Source organism: Canis aureus, chromosome 11, assembly GCF_053574225.1.
Source record: "Canis aureus isolate CA01 chromosome 11, VMU_Caureus_v.1.0, whole genome shotgun sequence".
In the NCBI taxonomy this organism is placed as follows: domain Eukaryota; kingdom Metazoa; phylum Chordata; class Mammalia; order Carnivora; family Canidae; genus Canis; species Canis aureus.
The window spans coordinates 11,162,642-11,184,761 of record NC_135621.1 but is presented as its reverse complement, the minus strand read 5'-3'; the positions used below and the strand labels follow the sequence as shown (position 1 = coordinate 11,184,761).

The 22,120-nt window shown below is 40.2% G+C and overlaps 1 protein-coding gene across 22 annotated transcripts in view; it reads left to right on the top strand.

Moving 5' to 3' along the window:
• GRIP1 (glutamate receptor interacting protein 1) overlaps positions 1-22,120 on the top strand; it is a 664,081-nt gene that overhangs the window by 480,301 nt on the left and 161,660 nt on the right. For 16 of the 22 annotated variants that reach the window (XM_077913731.1, XM_077913736.1, XM_077913734.1 and 13 more), the window contains one exon: positions 4,854-4,934. The exons of 4 other annotated variants lie outside the window; for them this stretch is intronic. In XM_077913731.1, coding sequence (XP_077769857.1) covers positions 4,854-4,934 — 81 coding nt within the window. Of the gene's footprint in view, positions 1-4,853; positions 4,935-13,516; positions 13,604-22,120 lie in introns of all 22 variants that reach the window. 2 more of the 22 variants (XM_077913741.1, XM_077913742.1) reach the window with 1 other exon arrangement.

Here is a 22,120-nt window from a genome sequence, read left to right as displayed (position 1 = left end):
AAGAAAGAGAAATTAAGGAGTCAATCCCATTTACAATTGCACCCAAAAGCATAAGATACCTAGGAATAAACCTCACCAAAGATGTAAAGGATCTATACCCTCAAAACTATAGAACACTTCTGAAAGAAATTGAGGAAGACACAAAGAGATGGAAAAATATTCCATGCTCATGGATTGGCAGAATTAATATTGTGAAAATGTCAATGTTACCCAGGGCAATATACACGTTTAATGCAATCCCTATCAAAATACCATGGACTTTCTTCAGAGAGTTAGAACAAATTATTTTAAGATTTGTGTGGAATCAGAAAAGACCCCGAATAGCCAGGGGAATTTTAAAAAAGAAAACCATATCTGGGGGCATCACAATGCCAGATTTCAGGTTGTACTACAAAGCTGTGGTCATCAAGACAGTGTGGTACTGGCACAAAAACAGACACATAGATCAGTGGAACAGAATAGAGAATCCAGAAGTGGACCCTGAACTTTATGGGCAACTAATATTCGATAAAGGAGGAAAGACTATCCATTGGAAGAAAGACAGTCTCTTCAATAAATGGTGCTGGGAAAATTGGACATCCACATGCAGAAGAATGAAACTAGACCACTCTCTTTCACCATACACAAAGATAAACTCAAAATGGATGAAAGATCTAAATGTGAGACAAGATTCCATCAAAATCCTAGAGAAGAACACAGGCAACACCCTTTTTGAACTCGGCCATAGTAACTTCTTGCAAGATACATCCACGAAGGCAAAAGAAACAAAAGCAAAAATGAACTATTGGGACTTCATCAAGATAAGAAGCTTTTGCACAGCAAAGGATACAGTCAACAAAACTCAAAGACAACCTACAGAATGGGAGAAGATATTTGCAAATGACATATCAGATAAAGGGCTAGTTTCCAAGATCTATAAAGAACTTATTAAACTCAACACCAAAGAAACAAACAATCCAATCATGAAATGGTCAAAAGACATGAAGAGAAATCTCACAGAGGAAGACATAGACATGGCCAACATGCACATGAGAAAATGCTCTGCATCACTTGCCATCAGGGAAATACAAATCAAAACCACAATGAGATACCACCTCACACCAGTGAGAATGGGAAAAATTAACAAGGCAGGAAACAACAAATGTTGGAGAGGTTGTGGAGAAAAGGGAACCCTCTTACACTGTTGGTGGGAATGTGAACTGGTGCAGCCACTGTGGAAAACTGTGTGGAGGTCCCTCAAACAGTTAAAAATATACCTGCCCTACGACCCAGCAATTGCACTGTTGGGGATTTACCCCAAAGATACAAATGCAATGAAACGCTGGGACACCTGCACCCCGATGTTTCTAGCAGCAATGGCCACGATAGCCAAACTGTGGAAGGAGCCTCGGTGTCCAACGAAAGATGAATGGATAAAGAAGATGTGGTTTATGTATACAATGGAATATTACTCGGCTATTAGAAATGACAAATACCCACCATTTGCTTCAACGTGGATGGAACTGGAGGGTATTATGCTGAGTGAAGTAAGTCAGTCGGAGAAGGACAAACATTATATGTTCTCATTCATTTGGGGAATATAAATAATAGTGAAAGGGAAAATAAGGGAAGGGAGAAGAAATGTGTGGGAAATATCAGAAAGGGAGACAGAACATAAAGACTGCTAACTCTGGGAAACGAACTAGGGGTGGTAGAAGGGGAGGAGGGCGGGGGGTGGGAGTGAATGGGTGACGGGCACTGGGTGTTATTCTGTATGTTAGTAAATTGAACACCAATAAAAAAAAAAAAAAAAAGAAGAAGTTACCAGTAGAGCTACCCTATGACCCAGCGATTTCATTTATCCAAATGATACAAACATAGTGATTCTAAGGGGCACATGCATCCCAGTGTTTGTAGCAGCGATATCCACAATAGCCAAACTATGGAAGGAGCCCAGATGTCCATCAACAGGTGAATGGGTAGAGATATATGTACAATGGAATATTACTCAGCCATCAGAAAGAATGAAATCTTGCCATTTGCAACAATGTGGATAGAACTAGAGGGTATTATGCTAAGTGAAATAAGTCAGTCAGAGACAAATACCATATGATCTCGCCCATATGTGGAATTTAAGAAACAAAACAGATGAACATGGGGGAAGGGAAGGGAAAAACATAAGATGAAGATTGAGAGGGAGGCAATCCATAAGAGATTCTGAACTCTAGGAAACAAATTGAGGGTTTCTGGAAGAGTGGTGGGTGGGGGGATGAGGTAACTGAGTGATGGACATTTCAAGGGCCATGATGTGATGAGCACTGAGTGTTACATGAAACTGATGAATCCCTAAATTCTACCTCTGACACGAATTTAAAAAACACACAAATGTTAAATGGTACCACGCTGCTGTGTTGCTGTGCTCCCCTTAACTCTCATGATAAATGTTACCAGGATTCTGACTCACTGACATTAGGAATTATTGTTTTCACTCTGATTGACCTTGGCAAGCTATTCTTAGATAATATCAAACTTACTTCAGTCTGGAACTTTGGCCAATACAACTTCGGGCTTCTAGAGAATTGTTTACTTTTGTTTATGCTTAGTAAGGGCACTCTTAATACTGGGAGTGGGACTGGGGCTGGGGAATGGATATGTAGGAGCTGGCCAGGTAATCATTTGTAATGTGGTTTCAGCCTTATAAGGATATGCTTACCTAGACTATCTCCGCTCTAAATCAAGAAAACTGTTTTCAAATATAAATGAAAAATTAATTTTACAAAGGTTGACTATTTCTATAGTGCAAAGTGGTAAATTTCTTAAAAATAAAATAAAATAAAAATAGCTCCTTAGAGTATTGACTGCAAAAACCCCCAGAGTCTCCTGGGCAAATCTCTTATTGCCCTTTAAGAAAATCCAATGCTGGATTCAACCCAAGACTTTAATTGGCTGGACTCTTGACAAATTGAAAACTGAAGAAAGCCTGTAGGCTTCCAAGATGCTGTCCCTAAAACTAGTTGTTATGATCTACATCTCCTTGGCTCAGTGCTCTGTACTCATAAGTATACAGTTTCAAAGTTTTGGATTATGACGGAAAATATATTTTAATTGGTTTTATAAAGAATCCTGATTTTCATAATGGTGGGTTTAACAGGTGCTGTATAAAGCATATTGCCTGGTCATTAAATCAGTACTGTGCGAAAAGCACTCAAATTCCACTCAGGTGGAAATGGTGGGGCAAATAGAGACTTTTGTAGTACAATGCTTACATTTTTGGTTGTGGTTTCTGATTATTGCATTTTCAAGGAGAAGAGTCAAAAATCTAGGATACTGTATCATAAGCACAAATGATGCCGTTGATTGTATTGGTATCTGAAAGTTAATAGATTACAGGTATGGTTGGAAGAACATAAAGAATTGTGTGACAAATGGAATATAAACACAAAACAGTGGGATTTCCATTTTTTAAGTTAATTGCAGATTACAGCACTGTTAATCTTTCCTTTTTGTCTTTGCTTATAAAGGCCTTGTTAGTTTTATGAAGAAATCGTGAATTATTTCAAACCAAAAGTATATCCTACAAAGGAATCGAGTTCCTCAGTTTTGAAACACAGACCACTCAGTTGGGAGAATTCATGTTTTCAGATGATAAAGCATATTTGCTGAATTAAATCCTTGTTATGTTTAATAGTTTACGATGTACAATATGGTTCTTTTTAATCATTTAATGATTTCCTATTACAAAAATAACCGCAACAAACCTACCTAACAGTGTGACCGGAGGTACCATTTGGCTCATCTGCCTTGACTACATATGCTTGTTAATTATTTTACATTGTGTCTACTCAGGCCATTTATATCTTATTCTTGAAAGTGTTTACGGTTGTCACGCAGATGTCTCTTACTTGATACAAATGCCCCATGCGAACTGGAAAGAATTCTTCCTTTCTTTTTTAACCCTAATATTTGCCATCCTAGAGCTTTACTCCTGTATTCCAAGCCAGATTACACCTTTTTCGATATTTAAATAAAAATCACTTTACTGAGAATTTCATGGACCCATCCCCTCCATGATCTTGCCACCTAGTGTGTTGCTCATTCAGCTTCTTTCCTAACTGTCCCCGGTATGCTGAGCTTTAGACCTTCTGGCTTTTCAGTTCTCTCTATGATTCTGCAGGTTATTTTTATCTCTTTCTAAAAGAGGGTGAATCAGTCCATTGCAGTATACGTCTTCTTTTGCCAAATCATCATTCCTTCCCTGTTCCCGACATAGCTTCTCTGGTCTTCCTCTAAATGTCCCTGTCCCTCCATTTTGCTCTGGATGCCATTTCGCACTTCCAAGAGGAGCCTACTAACTCTGTGTTGTCTTTATTTTCCTGCAATACTAATGCTCTGTCATCTGCTTATAATGCTCTGTCATCTGAAATATAATATTTCTTTTCATTTCCTTTGGTCTTCTGATTGTTCATAGTGCCCACTGAGCCATTTTATTCCTTCTTTGTCTTCCTCTTACTGACATTCACCGATGCTTATTGATCAATGAATGTAGGTGACAGGCAAATAATTTTGTATGCTGTATTTGCATAGTTCTTATCATTTTATGCCTTCATGTACACGATAGCTTGATCCTGACAATCCTAAGAGGTAGATGAGAAAGTATCTCCCTCTTTTGTAGGTGAGAAAACGAGTGTTCAGAGCATTTGCAATGACTCATCCCATGGCTAAGTCAAAGTTAAGACTCAGATCTCCCAACTCTTTCTCCCATCCCATCCCATATCACCTCTCTCTCTGGCAGAAGGATTGCAATCCATTAAAAGATCTTCACTGCGTTAGAAACTGGATGGAAATTAACCAAACGCTTCATTGTACCTTTGCAGATGAGAGCCCCTACACTAAATCCGCCAGCCAGACAAAGCCGCCTGATGGAGCGTTGGCTGTGAGGAGACAGAGCATCCCAGGTTAGACCAGACTGTTGGATTTTTCAGCTGTTTTACTTTTGAACCCTGTTATTTGCTGATCCTGAATAGTTCCACCTTGGTAATAAAAATCAATGCTATTTCATAGGGTGTAGACCACACTCTACACGACTCGTTCGAAGGATGTTCATAAACGCTAGACTTTGGGAAAGCTTGCCAACTTGTGAGAATTCATCTTATGTGCAAATCCTTTGTAAAAATGACTTGAAGTTATGGCAGCTCTCACTCATTTACTGACTCTCTTCTCTGTTTCCAGGGGGTGACTTTCACAGCAGCATCTATTTCTTTACTGAGCCATACAAGGCAGGACAAAGGGGTTCGAAATTGCTGAGGCAGACATATATTTGCTGAATAACAAATTGCTCCTTTCTTCTTAGCTCTTTGAACCTGGATTTACTTGCACTGGGCAACTCTTGTAAAATTCTGGGGCTTTGTCTCCTTAGGAAGCTGTGATTGGGATTCTCGTAATACGATAAGTGATACCTGTTTTTTTCAACACAACATTTTGGACAAAAAGAATGCCTTTGCTCCAAAACTTCAATATTTTGAGAATGACACAAAAGTTCTGAAGGAGGAAAAAAATTCAAAATGCTACTCAAGCTTGGTGTGAACTAATTAAGTCATGGAAAACCTCTCATGGAAGCAACAGTACTTAAGCGAAGGGTGAAAACCATTAATACATTTGGACATTTATCAAAACTAACATCTTTATATGTTTTATACAAGTAAATTGAGTACAGCTAAACTTTAGCTATGGGATTTTAGAGCATAGTAGTTTAACAATTCAGGAGAAATAAAGCAGTGTTTCCAACGTGAAATCGAATTGTTTGGCAAAGTCCATCAGTGACAAGGGAATTTTTTTTCCATTTGAATAAGAGCTCAATTTGAATCCAGTTTCTGAGCACCCCTGCTCATGATTATTATTTACTTTGATAAGAATGACATGTGGCTATTTTTATTCTTATTCTGAAGGCTTGGGTTCATTATGAAAGTACGTGGCTTATAAAGAGGCGTATTATGAACGTGTTATACATCCTGGTTTGTGTGCTTTGAAGATTCTAAAGTAATTTGAATTCTATAATTAGATGGCATCACCCAGTGCCAAGATTTCTTCCATTCCATCCTATAAAACATCGTACTGAATTCTGGTCACATTTAGAAAAACTACTGTAGTCAGCTATGGGCTGTGTTCTCCACTTTCTCTTTGTCAGCAGTAAAGAAGTGCCCAAAGTTTGAAGTTCAAGGATGCCAGTTCCCCATCACTCCCTTCTTGGCTTCTCTGCATTAGCTAGTAGGCACTACTCCTCTGTTGGGAAGAGTGAAGAGACTTCCTAGTGTCCTTACCACTTCATGTGATATTGAACAAAAGCACTGTCTATGATCATGTTTTCCTTTCATGGTTACTAAGTTATAACACATGTTTGAGGGCCAAACTTTCCCCCAAAGTCATTAAGTCATTTTGTAAGTTACATGCTATGTATACAGAAGTCGTTCATCATAATCTTTAGTTCATGACACACGGTGATTCTTCTTTACAGAGCTTTTTCCTTTGGTCCTCCTTAGATCATTTTAATTAGAATCACAAACCTTTTTTTTTTTTTTTTAAGGCTTCCTGGGTTATTTTCTTAGGGTTTAAACATGGACAAACACCTTTTTTTGTTCATCTCCAATGAGGTAGCAGCCAGAAGGGTTGTGGGTCTTGAGAATTCTCTTATTTAGAACAGTCCAAGAAAAAAAGACTTCACCAGCCAGAGGGCTGAGATACCAAAATGGTTAATAGCTGATCATTAAATACTATTATCATAAGGAGAAAATTAAGGAACTTCTTAGAAACTGCTTCCTGACTGACTTCTAACACATGGATCTGTGAACTTTTAGTTACTTGACTTTACTGTCTTATTTAAAAGTACCTATTAATTTTTGTTCTGACAAAAAAACAAAACAAAACAAAACAAAAGAAAAAGGAGAGGAGTCCTCCCTTGATCTATGGCCAAGAAGTCGCTTAAGGAGAGATCTAACCCAGTATCCATGAGTCTTAACCAGTTACCTACTATGTTTACTACCTTTAGTCTTAATGAAGTCCATGAGAAAGAAATGCACAGAGGAAGAACCTAGGAAAATGCACGCTCTTTGTTAATTGCCAAAATGTTAGCTGAAAAGTCCTGAAATGTTCTCCTGTTGAACTCCATTGGGTCACATAGAGCCAGAAGAGCAAAATGCAAGTTTACAGCCTCTGTTCCTTCCTTCCTTCTGTGCTGACTCCCCAATCTTACTTTCCTCAAAGGTGTTTTACCACCTTGGTAGCAAGGAAAGTTATATCTAGAGAAAAAGGCAGCAAGGAATTGAAAGAAGGCCTAATCAGGTCTTTCTTGGCTAATCTAACAAACCCTGGATCTTCTCAGTGGGAGGGAGCTCTCAGGGCAGATGCAGCCCTATGGCCATTTGGTTGCCCCAGATACTATAAGCAAACACAAGGAAGCTGGAACCTTAAGGGAGCTCTGGTTTTCCTCACATCTACCCCCATACTCCATTCTCAACAACCCAAGGATGATGACTGAATATGATCCTTCGTGTTAGCACTTTCTCTGATGGAAAGGGTGAGAGTGTAGTGGAGGAAAGGTGTAGGGTAGTGGAAGGCATATTAAACTTCTCTATCCAAGTTTTTTTAGTTCTTTGAAACTTATTATACAAATGTAGACCTGACGCTTCCTGGTATAAATATCTATACACATATACATAGGCAAGATTTCTTAACATGGGCTCCCCTATTTTCATGGCATGAGAAAGAGCAACTTGTAATAATTCTGTCCCAAAGAGGTAACCTTGAATGTTTAACAGAAATAAAATTTGCTTTTCATTCACACCAAGACCCACTACCTCTGTCTAAACTCACAATTGCTGCAGCAATTATTTTATACTCACAAGTCAAATATGTGTCTTTTATTAAGTGGCAATTCCAACTCTAAGTCCTTTCATCCTCCTCCCTTTCTCTTTTCAACAAAGGGAATGAATTAAACATCTCTTAGGAGCAAAATACATTTGCTTTTGATAAAGGGGAAATGCATAATTCATGCTATTTGGAAATTTGTCATTTTAATCATGTCTCTTACAACGCTAAATGTGCAGGAAAAAAGATTTTTTTTAGCCTTTCATAAAGTTTTGTAAAATTTTAATAATGATGATAGTAAAAAAAAAATAACACGAGTGTCTCTATGACACTGAAGTTTAAATTTAGATTAAAGGCCTATTAAGTCTGTTAAAAAATATATTAAGGTGTCACATTTTCAATCTCATTTCTGCCCATTTTTTTAATCAAAGAGGAAGAGGTGATTTCCAAGTACATTTTGAACTAACAGATCCTGCCATACATCTATGTTTATTAAAAAGAATCTCTTTATCTGTTCCCATTTATTTGACAGATTATTGGTGAACTGAAATCTTGACCACTCGAAGGGTTTGTCCAAATTATTAGAGGAAATCTGTACTGACTCTTAGTTTAACACATTTTGCAATAATCTGTGGCTTTACCAACTTAGATATGAAGCATTCACTTATGTCTGTCTAATATCAATGAAGGGAAAAGATAGGATACTACTATAGACCTCAGGGCCTGGAGCTAGTGTATTATTTATTTGACATGCTTCTTCTTTCCAGGTTGGATAGCTTTCTTTGACTATGCTAGTCTTGACAAAGATTTCTGGGCAATTCACAAAGGCAAGAAGATATCAAGCATTCACATCCGAACTTTCATGCCCCAGGAAAATTATCTTAACTCTGAAGCCAAAATGAGCTACAGAAGTTTGCATGGGATTTTTTTTCTTCCTAGAATATAAAAAATGACACTTCTCAGTTTGGCCATAATGGAATGAAGTGTATATCAGTTATTATTGCTTCTCACATTTGGTCTATTTGCTGGGGGAGTAAAACTATGGAGCCGAGTCTGACATGGCTATTAGCCCAAGATGTATTCACCCAGGCCGTTTAGAATACATCCAGGGAGACTCAACACCTACTGAAAAAATCAGTCTGGAAAATACTATAGGGCCCTTGGCACCACAGAGAAGCTGGCGACCTTGAATTATGGAAGAAAGGACGGGAACTTTGAAGGCTTTGCCTTCTCTGTCCAGCATCCTTCCCGTCTTTGTTAGCACACAATTTGATGCTTCATTGGTCAAAGTTTCCATTATTACAGCACATATAGTGTGACATTTACACTAGGATTTTATAGCTGTAACATTGTTCGGATGTATGAAGGGCATGTGCTCTGGTTTGGGGCTGGTTCTCCTTTCTTCTGTTTGGTTCCACCATTGAGTTCCCCCCAAAAATGGGCAAGTCTCACAGGTGGAAACCTAAAACCAGCCGACTTGAGCACGGAGGAAATGTCGTACAAAGGAAGGTGCTGCCCAATGTCTACGTTTATCAAATCATCACATTGTTCCCTTAAAGAATCTTACAGTCTTGACAACTACATCTCAATAAAGCTGGGGTTTAAAAAAAAGGTAAAGGACCAGTACATTTCCATTGTATGCATAAATGACTTAGAAAAGAAAATTTGATGTGTGTGTGTGTGTGTGTGTGTGTGAGTGTGTGTGTGAAGGAGTGGTTCATAGTGGTCCTGCAACTCTTATAATTTTCAAATTCTTTCAAAGATAAAAAGTCAAATAAAAAAAAAAAGGAATGATGGTACACAAATGCTGCTCAAAGATACTGCAGCAAACTCTGCTGTGAGGGAGAGAGTGGCCCACACAGGACAATAGCAAAAGACGAGCACCTCTGCTACTCAGTCAGGCTGTCCCTGCAACCTCAAACGCATGCAGCGGGCCAAGGTCAGGACAAGAGGACTAAGGTCCGTGATGTGCCCTACCAGAGCCCCTCACAGTCAGCATTAAGAACACAAAACAGGGGCACCTGGGGGGCTCAGTCGGTTAAGCATCTGGCTTCAGCTCAGGTCGTGATCTCAGGGTCCCGGGATCAAGCCTCTCATCGGGCTCCTTGCTTTGCTCCATGGGGAGTCTGCTTTTCCCTCTCCCTCTCTCTCTTTCTCTGTCAAATAAATAAATAAAATCTTAAAAAGAAAAGAACACAAAACAGCAGTGTTTACCAGCTTTCTAATTATTGAATATTTAAGAAATTAGCAAAACGATAAAGGATCTTTAGTGATAAATTTCTAAGATGATAGATCGAGACTATTGGGAGCTGCACAGATGTCTGAGAGTCTGTCCACACCTCTACCTATTTGTTTTGTCCAGAGTACTAGATCTATCACTCTATAGTGTGATCAAGTACTAACTAGATCTATCACTCTATAGTGTGATCAAGTACTAACTAACTAGATCTATCACTCTATAGAGTGATCAAGTACTAACTAGATCTATCACTCTATAGAGTGATCAAGTACTAGATCTATCGCTCTATAGAGTGATCAATTTATTGGTTTTTTTCTTTGTCATTCCCTCCAAGGTAAGCTACTGGAGGGCAGTCACAGCCTATGTCTTGTTCAGGCACGTGTGTACAGAGCACAGAGGAGTGCCAGGCAAACGGTAGGTCCTCAGGCCTTGCTTGGGGGATGGACGAGCCGCAGGTTTGCTCTGTGCAGAGTCTGTCCCCTTAGGGCTAAAGTACTTGGCTACAAAACAAGTATTCACAGTCTCTGTTTACCGTATATTCTCTGACTGGTGAAATGCTGCACAGCAGCTGTTCACCTGAGCCTTGAGGCCGCCCCGAGTGTGACATTTCCAAGGAAATCATCTGCTGCCCAAGACTAATGAGTGAAATAAATATAAGTCAGCTAGAAGCTAGGGAATTTTAAAGGCCAGAGGTCTCCCTCCAGCCTTATCTGTTTCCGTGTGAGCAGAAAATGTCTGTGCAGTCCTAGAACCCTGCAAAACCCTGCAAGTCGGGACAGAATTTAACAATAAAGTTGACAAGATGAGAATGAGTCATCCAGGTGTTCTGCTATAGGAAATAAAAGGCTAAAAATATATATATATGGGAAAATAGCCAGAGTCTATAAATAGACTGTGCAAAGCACAACTTATTACTTATTATGGCAGGTACACATTAAAGATTTCCCCTGGAGCACTGATCCACTTTGCTGCGTGGCTGCTTGTACATACCGAGCTCTCAAATAACACCGGGCAAAACGAGAGCCAGCTTGATTTGTGTGTTCAGTGCTGCCGCTTTCATTAGCGATTCGGAAAAATGACAGTCTATTATGTTTGAACTTCTCTCACCCCTCGGTAAACGTGGGTGAAATATAATAAAGTGGTACATATGCAGCAAACAATTTTTAAACCATAACTCTCCGAGCATGCAATTTAGGGGGGAAATTATTTGTAGTGAATTAGTGCTGTGCCTTGATATTCCCCAAGCCCCCCTGTGCTTACAGGATTGGTGGCATTTGGTCAACGTCATGCTCTAGATACACATAGTAATCAGACAGAGTGACTGTGGTGGCCAGCACAGCCTCCCAGAGTCTGAAGATCATTTTACAAGGAGGCTCGAGGATATGTGCACAACAGCTATAAGGAGAAAGCCCTTTCCCTCTACTACTTTTGCACTGAAGAGAAATTAATTCTCCCAGTTTCCAAGTGAGGGAGATCTTCAATCAGGGTTTTTAAATCAAGTGACTTTAGAGAATTAGGCTGGGTGAAAGTTGTATTGATTGACTGGCGCTAGGGAAAGTGAAGAACCTTCTTACACAATTTACTGTAGATCAGAGAGTTGGGCCCGTCGATATTCTCTTACGACATGGCTTGGAATTAGCTTCCCAGATCTGTCAATCACATGTCATCCTCATAATGTTGGTTATGTATCTGTGTTCTATTCATACTATAATTAATGTGGATTTCAATACATTTCTATTGATCTCCCTTTTTCTTAGCTTTACCCAAGCCTTTGTTATCTGGCTTTGGTATACTATTTATATTCTCTGACATAAATTTTTAAAATCTCTAACTCTAAAATTTTTGTAAAGGCTATGTGTCCTCTCAAATACATCCACTAGTGGTTATGTACTCCCGTATTTCAGGAAGCACCAGCCTGGAATGAGATTCTTCTCAGAAGAAAGCACGTCAAGAACCCCAAAGCTGTGTACTTTGTTTGTTGATAAGTTGGTGTAGATTCACAGTGCAAAAATGGGTCATTTGAATGGGAGTAGAAGGCATTTAGGACTTTTTCTATAAAATAAGAAGAAATACCAGAAGAGAAACAGGAGGTTGAACAATATTAATCCAGAGCTCAGGGATAGACAAGAATGCATTGATCATAAGAGTAACCTAATCTAGAAAGAAAAAGTGAGAGAAACTATAGGTAATTATAAAAATACGAATTGCCATTCATTTCATGCTATGCTTCAAGTATTGGACTAACCATGTTAATAAATATTGATTTTTTTTTTCCTCACAATTCCTTCAGGAAGTAAGTTTTTTTCCTTCTTCTCTAATAGATGAGCAAACTCAAGTTTGGGGAGCTAAAATATCTTGCCCATGGTCACAGAGCCTAGAAAATAGTGGAGCTTAGGCAAACCCTAGATAGAAATCAAGTTCAACTAAAATCCTGAGCAGTGCATAAAACAAGAAGGCAGTGGAGGCGATCTTTAATGAGTAAGACATGTAAAGACTTGGCTTCTACAGGCCAACTGAACCTCTGCTCAGAAGTATCCAGAAAATGTAAGGTATCCATCTCAGTTACAACCAACTGGCGCCCTTCACTGGGGTGGGTCAGTGAGTGAAGGCCGAAGTCATGGCGATCGTACCATTATCTCTCTAAGTAACAAAGACCTAAGAGAACCTGGGAGGAAAACTGGTGGTGCTTCAGGCTGTGCTGTAATTTCTTCTATACAGTTGTGATTTTCAGGGCTTCCAATTCAAGGGAAAAGATTAAAATTGGCCAAGTGGGCTTGTAAATACTTGTTCTTAAACTGGTAACACTATAGCTCTATACTTCATGTTTCCCTTTTAAAACTTTGGAAGAATACAGAGCTTAAAGATAACACTGAATAAATCAATCCCTTTGTTCTGTGGCAGAGCATTTAACCTTTCAAAGACGTTTCTAAAATCAGTTCATGTATATCCCCCCATTATCGGATTAAATGAGTAAAGACTGACCCCAGGCAATGTGCTCACTCTCTCTCCATATATATATAATATATGTATATGCACACATTTTTATATTCTTTTAAAATTAAACATTCTTACACGTTCCTAAAGTGTATTACTGAATTACATGTTTAACTGGTGTTACAGGATTTCTGCTTCATAATACTTTATAGAGCCTGCCAAATCTCTTTTTCTCTTTAGGAGTTTGATTGCACCTCTGGTTCTTTCCCGTTTTCTGCATAGAATGTAAACAGTTTGCACATCGATCCCATGTCTTTTACCCTTGCATTCTTGGCTGCATTGCTTTTATTTTTTCTCCAGCCAGGCTTTTATTTGCTCCCTAAATCCATTATAATTAACATGATCTCTCTTTTTTTTTTTATTCTGAGTTTTTATCGAAACTGACCCTTATGCAGTCATTCAACAACTTATTGGGCACCTACTATGTGCCTTTTACTATCCCAGGTACTAGGAATATCCTACAAGCCTCTGTCTTCCTGGAGTTGGCCCACTAGTGGAGGAGACATACATTCAACAAGCGCCTAACATAAGGTCAGACTGTGCTAAGTACAATAAAATGGAATAAACTAGTATATGGGGTAGAAAGTAGTGGGTACAGAAGGACATGGGCTCTTGGTTTGCAAGGAAAGTCAAGGATGGGCTCTGGGAGGAATTAACATTTGAGGGATCCTAAGATGAGGGTGAACCACATAATGCTCTGGAAGAAGTAGAGTGTAGACCAAAAGAATAGCAAGTGCAAAGGCCCTGAGGTCAGAACAAATTTGCCTTGTTAAAGAAACAGAGAAAATCGGCATGGCCAGAAAGGGAGAAGTAAGACTGAGAATGGTAAGAAATGAGGTCAGGGTATGCCTAGCTGGCTCGGTCAGTAGAGAATGCAACTCTTGATCTCGGAGTTGTAGATTCAAGCCCCACATTGTAGAGATTACTTAAAAGTGTCAAGATTGCTTAAAAATAAAACCAAGGAAGGAAGGAAAGAAGGGAAGGAAGGAGGGAGGGAGGGAGGGAAGGAAGGAAGGAAGGAAGGAAGGAAGGAAGGAAGGAAGGAAGGAAGGAAGGAAGGAAGATAGATAGATAGATAGATAGATAGATAGATAGATAGATGTGGTTGGAGAGAGAGAGAAACAATGATGGGTTCTGTAGAACTTGTAGCCAAGGTAAGGGTAAGAGTTTGGAACTTAATCTGAGTGTGACCCAAAGCTACTGCCGGGGTTGAACAGTTGAGGTACGATACAATTCTTTTTAATATTTTTTTTTAATTTTTATTTATTTATGATAGTCATACAGAGAGAGAGAGAGAGAGAGGCAGAGACACAGGCAGAGGGAGAAGCAGGCTCCATGCACCGGGAGCCCGATGTGGGATTCGATCCCGGGTCTCCAGGATCGCGCCCTGGGCCAAAGGCAGGCGCTAAACCGCTGCGCCACCCAGGGATCCCTACAATTCTTTTTAAAATCTCTTTGGTTTCTATATGGAAAATAGACTTGAAGGACACAAAGGTGGAAACAGGAAGATCAGTTGCCATTGCAGTATTTCAGACAAGAAATGATGGTGGGTCAGGCAAAGATGATGAAGGTGCAGGTCGTGAAAAGTGGTCAAATTTTGAAGAAAGACTCCCCAGAACCTAATGAAAAGTGAGATGTGGAATGGGAGAAGAAAAGAAAAATCTAGAAGGAGTCCAAGGCCTTTGCTCTTCACTGGATGAACAGAGGTGCCATTTATCGAGATAGAGAGCCACCGAGAAAGACCTAGATTGGCAGAAGGGTGCATAGGGAACTCAAAGGAGAGGCCCTTGGAGATAAAAATTTTGGAGGCATCAGCCATATGTACACCCGTGGCGATGGGTGAGATCATTTAGGCGGTGTAGATTAAGGGTGGGGTCTGAGGCCTGAGGTTGGAGCACACCAGGCTTCAGAGGTCAGTAGTGAAGAAATAGAGGCAGTTGAAGGAGAACCAGGAGAATGGAATCCAAGCTAAGACCCACATGTCACTGAGGAGGGAGAAACAAATTGCATCAAATATTGATGATAAGATGAACAAGATGAGGCCTGAGAATTGACCATCAGATGGTCTAGGAAGTTATAAGTGACTGGTTCCAATAACAGGGTATGAGCAAAAGCCTGATTTGAGTGGGTTGAGGTAAGAATAGGACAGAGAAGACAGAGAAGGTAAACAGAGACAGAGAAGGTAGGCAGTTTTTTCAACCTCTCAGATAAACTATCAAGAGAAATAGAAAAATGGGACAGTAGCTGGAGAGGACATGGTATCCTGGGAGAGAGGAACTCTTTTTTTTTTTTTTTTTTTAACAAAATATGGGAGAGGTAACTGTGCTTGTGTACTAATAGGGTTGATTCCAGTGGGATGGGAAGAGGGAGAGGGGATAAAAGCAAACCCAAAGTCTTTGAAGCAGCTAGAGGGAGACCACCTAGCATTCAGTGGGCCTATCAGCAAAAGGCAAGGCAAACAGAGTCCAAGGGCACGATGGGAAGGAGGGTGGTAGGTTTCCTGCTGAGAGTGTGTGTGTGTGTGTGTGTGTGTGTGTGTGTCTTCTGACTACTTAGTGGAAAAAGAGGTGAGATCATCACAGAGAGTAAGGTGGTGAAGGGAATGGTTTACGCTAGTAGAGAGGTATCATTCCAAAGGCTGGGAGAGTGGATTGCCTCGGGCAATTTGCAAGGATTCGCATGCAGCCCTGGGGCTCTCTAAGTAAATAGGATCCTCTCTGCTCTTGCACACCCTACCTCTTCAAATCAAAAAAAAAAAAAAAAAAAAGGTTAAAATAAACTTACCCACCTAATGCTGATAGCCCACATTGCTGCCTTACCTTCCATTTCCCCTGGAAGCTCTCCTCCAATTTCTCACTTCCATGATCATGTCTTTCTATGAACACCCAGAATATTATGTGTTTTTATTGAGCCTTTTTTTTTTTTGTCAGGTTACCTCATCCTGTCTCAAGATGCTCTGCAATTATTTTTCTGGAATCTAGACTTATCTCTAATTTGTGGTTAGAGTCGCTTAAATTCAAGACAGTATTTCTTTTCCCCCTCACAGGGTTCATAGCTCAGGGAAGGTCATGTTGGTTGTGTTAAAGGATCTGATCACTGTTGTACATCCAGCATTACAAAATAAAGAAATGGGGGCAGATGGATCGGGTACCTGGGTGGCTCAGTATTTGAGCACTTGCCTTTGGCTCAGGTTGTGATCCCCAGGGTCCTGGGATCGAGTCCCACATCGGGCTCCCCGCAAGGAGCCTACTTCTCCCTCTGCCTGTGTCTCTGCCCCTCTGTGTGTCTCTCGTGAATAAATAAAATATTAAAAACACACACACATCAAATAATGAGGTGGAATGTGTACAACTCATAATATTCTTACAGCTTTTCCTCCAAAAAACATTTAAACCTAACACACTTTCATGTGCACACATGCACACACACCTTTCTCTTTCTTCTTTCCTTCTTCCTTTCTTTCTTCCTTTCTTTCTCTTTCTTTCTTTCTTTCTTTCTTTCTTTGTTTCTTTCTTTCTCTTTCTTTCTTTCTTTCTTTCTTTCTTTCTTTCTTTCTTTCTTTCTTTTCTTTCTTTCTTTCCTTCCTTCTGTTTTTCTGTTTCCTCTTCCAATATAGGAAACTCCACATCCAACTTCTGCTTCAATATTTTTAGAGACAGGAAATTTACTACCTTACTTAGCCACCACTTATTTTTTATATCACTACTTGTTAGGCACTATTCTTCATGCCAATGGCCTAAAGTTTCCTAACCTTATACTTGTACCTACTGGCTCTTCTAATTCTCCTGAACTTCCCCAAAGTACATTTTTCAAGTCCTTTCATGCCCCGATCATCTCTTCCCTGAGCTGTTGTCATGGTTGTAGTTGTTTAACCAGGTAAAGCAGGTCCGTTCCTTCCACCTTGTTCTGCGACATGCTCTCCACACCCAGGTAGTCTTTCTCGAGTTTGTTAATGCCATTTACCCTGTGGCAGCCAAAAGGGAAGAGCTCCTCTCACTGAAGAGAACACAGTGTGAGAAAACCATCTCTTTCCCTGATCTGGATGCTCTATGGGATTAATGCAGATTACAATCGTATTTTTAAATGAAATAGTGAGGTTTGTTTATCCTGAGCTGGCACTCAGTGGGTGTTGTTTTCATGAATTATCCCTAAGAGTCAGTCTTTCTCCCTTGAGCAGCAGCTCTCTGGATAATGCTGGGCCTTCGTTCAGTTGTCCTCACATTTACTTCTGTATTCAGCGAGTAAAATCTGAGAAGAGGGAAGGGTACTAATAATTGTGGGGCATCTATCATGTACCAGTCTTATTTATTCAAAAGAGATAGTTAATTATCTCAATTTTACGGAGGAAGAAATTAAGGCTTATGGAGGCTTAAGGGACTTGCCCAAGTTTACGCAACGACAAAGCCAGTATTTGAGTTTAGCATCCCCTTAATCCGGAGCTCCTCGTCTTTCAGCTACATACTCAGCTCTCAAATGATTTGGCTCATCTTTGCAACATGGTGGAAATAGTCTCTATTCCTGCTCATCACGTATATTTACCATTCTTCTTTTTTTTAAGATTTTATCTATTTATTCATGAGAGACACAGAGAGAGAGGCAGAGACATAGGCAGAGGGAGAAGCTGGCTCCATGCAGGGAGCCTGATGTGGGACTCGATCCCCGGTCTCCAGGACCACGCCCTGGGCCAAAGGCAGGCGCTAAACCTCTGAGCCACCCAGGGATCCCCATTTACCACTCTTCTTAGTAGCGAATTAACCACGAATTTGACAAACATCTAAGAGTGTTAAGAATTTGGGGCATAAGCAGTACCAAGGACAGAGCTCGGAAGTACCCCACCAGGAACCTTGACCCTCCTCATGTTGATCCTCATTCGCAGACTTTGGTTATCATCCTCAGTGAGCTCTAAAACCACAGGCTTTGAGTTCGGAGTACTCTGTCCACAGGTTATCATGAGAGATCTTTCTCAAAGCCCACTGAAAGACTCAAGTATGTATTTACATTATGTTGTTTTTATATATAATGTTGATTTGTATGCCTTATTCTTCAGTGGTGTAATAATCCTTTCTAAAATTTTGCCAGGACATGCCCTTAATCCTAGAGATCTGTGATTTCCAGAGCCCTTCATGGTAGAAATTAAGATGCTTACTCATTCCTATTCCTTTGGCATATCTTTCATTTTCATCTTCATTTTATGATCACATCTGTACATTCTTTTAATGCCGGGGTGGTGTGGGGCGGGGAGTAATTTATCTGACTCTAGAAAGCTGCATAAAATACATTTTAAACAGCCAAAACAGTATTTTAATATCACTTTACCTACCTTTGGCATGTTTTTTCTCATACATTAATGTAAAATTCTCTCTTTTCTAGTTTAAGATCATTCTTAGACACTGCTGGAGATGTGCATCATTGGAATTGAGTAGCTCAGCATTTCATCATGCTAACAGTAACATTATCCCAGCTTCTACCAGCAGTAGGCTTCTACTCCATGCTCTTGTTCTGGCCTGGAGAGCTTGGAAAAATCCTTCTAGTTGTCCGTTACATCTCTAATAGTTCTCAAGTGAAAAAATTGTCCATATTCTAATAAAGCATATCCAAGAATTATTCTTTCTAGAAGCCCACGTGAAGGTGCAGTAACTATGGTGGCAAGAATTCACCCTCTGCTCTCAGGAGCAAGAAATAAAGGGAAGAAAATATTAGGAATTTGCAAAAAAATGAGATGGCAAATATTTAAATTATCTCCAGTGCCATCAAGGATACAGGAAAATAGAAGCATATATTGTTGGTAGGAATATAAATTTCTTAGAAGACACATTGGCAGCTCAATCAAAATGTTTAGAAATATAGCCACTTTCCCCGCCATTTCGGGGAATATTTCCTACAGCAGTCCTCATCCTTGAGCACAAATACGTAACCGTAGTTGCCTACTAAGAAGATGTGGTAGTTTTTGAGAATCATCCCAATCCTATAAAGAAATGCTCTGAGAAAAATGTCGGTAGCCCCCCAAAAAACAACCACTCTCATCATCACTTGCTGCCTTTGAAATAGAGCATTATATTAGCATCGGAGGAAGGTGGCTCTGGGGATAGGAAGATATCTCTCCCAACTCTGATGCCTCGCTGTTGAAAAGTGGGAACTAAGAGTCCCTGCAGTCAGCCATGAGTGGACAGGTGGGGTGTGGTTGAAAATGGGCAGGACTGGGAATAAAATGTGTCAGCAAATCCATATCTACAGAGATGATCACTGAAACATGGCTCATTAGTGAAATATCAGAAACAACCTAAAGTATTTATCAAATGGGGGACGGTCAAACAAATCATTTTAAGAAAGATTAGAAAACTTTTGAAAAGTGTGAAGCAGACCTATAGGCCACGTCGTGAAAAGACTTCTAAGACATATGCGTTATATTGAAAACAGCAAGTTATCATTGTGTTACAAATCCAATTTAGCTTAAATATTAGTGTCTGAAAAGTGAGTGGAAGTTTAGAAACAAATTTTGACAGTGGTTTCCCCTGAGATGAGAGGAGGAATAGAGGGAGAGGGTGGAAGGGCATCCTCAACTCAGGCTTTGCTCCATATGCTTATGTGTCATTTGAATCTTATGCTAAAATGTGTATCTGGGTAATTTTTTTAAGTACCATAATAACAAAAGGGGAAATTAATGGATTAGAACTTCCTGGAAGAACCGTATCTTGGTGAGCATGCCAGGCCCAACCCTACAGGTGGAAACAAGAAGGAAGCATATCTGCCAGCTGATACTGCAGAGTCAACCATATAAATCCTTATACATGTGTCTAGAAGCTGATCTGCAGGGAGAACAATACAAATGTGACGTTGTCACCGTTCATATAAGTAGGAGAAAATAGAAGATTTGAGACAAAAATGATCACCGGTTTCAAACTATTTTAAGTCCTATAGAAAGGAGCTCAGTGGGTTCTCCATGATCTCAGAGGTATAACTGGAACCTGCACGTCAGACGTCATCATCCAGTATCATCCCATTAGCTCAGGGAGGCCTATAGATGCATTTCCTTGGCCAGCAAATACCATGAGACAGTGACTGTTGCTCTTCATTCTATTTCATGCCCACACCCACCCCACTGATCAGGTGATACACAGCCTGTTTTATCCCTTTATTACCTCTAATTAGTACCTGCATTTGGATTTTTGACCCCTGCTATGAGGAAATCAGATTTGGAAACAACTGAAGGTAAAACTTTGTAAGAAGTACAGAAAAGCAATATACCGCACTGGTTAGGAACACAGGCTCTGGAGTTAGCCTGCCCTGTTGGAATTCCAGCCCTGCCACCTACTGCTATGTGGACTTTGGCTGGTTATTTAAGTTTCATGCTTTGTGTGTCAATTTTCCCATTGTGTGAAATGGGAGAGTAATGAAGCCTAAAGAAGTTAATGCATAGAGAGCATCTATATTGTTTTTCTATTGCTATGTAATATTACCCAGACTTAATAGCTTAAAAACATCTGTGGGTCAGTAATCTAGGCATAGCTTCTCTATTCTTCTGTTTCGGGTCTCACAAAGCTACAGTCAAGGTGTCAGCAGGGCTGCGGTCTCATAAAAGACTTGACTGGGGAAGGATCTGCTTCCAAGCTCACACAGGGTGTTGGCTGGATTCAGTTCAGAGTTTCAGTTTCTTGCTGGCTGTCACCCAGATGCTGCCTGCAGCCCCAACACAGCTGCCTGCCTCCTCAAAGCCCACAAAGGTGGGAAAGTCTCCAGTGAGAGGAGCACTATAGCCTTCTGGGCAAAATCATGTACAAATAATCACATACATCTGGGTACCTTTGCCATATTCTCTTGGCTAGATAGAAGCACAGTCCAGAAAAGGAGCCACACAAGGGCTCGTGATCGGGAGTTAGGGATCATAGAGGACCACCTGGGAGTCTGTCTGCCACAGCATACTAAGCCAGGCTTAGTCCATAGGAGGTGTTTAATAAATGTAGATACTCCTCGTTGAAACTGTCTGAAGAAGAAATAGGTAGCTTCCGAGAAGATCGGTTTCTCGAATTGGGGTATTCGGATAGGTGCTGGATGGTGTCTCTAGGCACATAGTGGAGAAAACCAAATGAAAGTAGGTCTTGAGCTCTAAGATCATCTGTGATATCATTCAGTCACTAGGAAGGGGAAGAATGCCCTCCTCCTTCAGAGTCTCCTCCAGCATCTTCCTTGTTTCATTGCTGCTTTCCTTCGGCATGCTTTTTCATTTTTACCTGACTTTACCTGTTTTAAAAAAAAAAAAAAAAAAGGAAGAACTAAAGCATCCTATATAATTTTCCCTGGGACTTCTGAGTGGCTTTGGTCCCTCTTCAATAGTCAAGCTTTGGGGATGGGGTGGGGAGGAAAGAAAGAAATAGATTTTACCTTCACTAAGATTTGTAGACTCCCAGGCCCTATTTTCAGCTTCTCGCAAAACCCTAAGCAGATTTGTGTACCTGTGCTGCACACTAAAGGCCGTATAACATTACTGGGTGTTCCCCCAGAAGAGGGAAAGATGATGGATTGGATTTCTAGGTTCTCTGTAGATCTTGGTGCTGACACACAAGGGTTTTTACCTGTGTGATTCACTCCACAGCTCAGTCACATGCCTCTGCCATCTGTACCAAAGGCTGGGGAAACATGACCTTCCCGTGCAGTAGCCCAGCTTTGGAAGAGAAGGAATAAAGCAGTTCCATTGTGGTAGCACACGATTCAGAAATGTGTTTTTTTTATGTCTGAGAAGTTACCGATTTAAGACATATATTGCCTTGGATGTTAATTTCCCGAGTGCATCTACCAGCCCTACTTCGTCACATAGTCTCTGAAAAATGAAGTGACTAAACCGTATGTGCCACCCATGCAAACATCCAAATACACCCCGAGTCGTGCACACAGTGGCTCCTGACCCTGTTGCACTGGGGAGAGTAGTTGGCAATGACATAGGCACTCGACAGCCATGCTAGTAACTAAATATTACAAATACAATAACCATAAAGCATCCCTGTTATTTCCTTAATTTAAGCAATTTCCCAGTAGAGTGTTGAGGTGTTAATT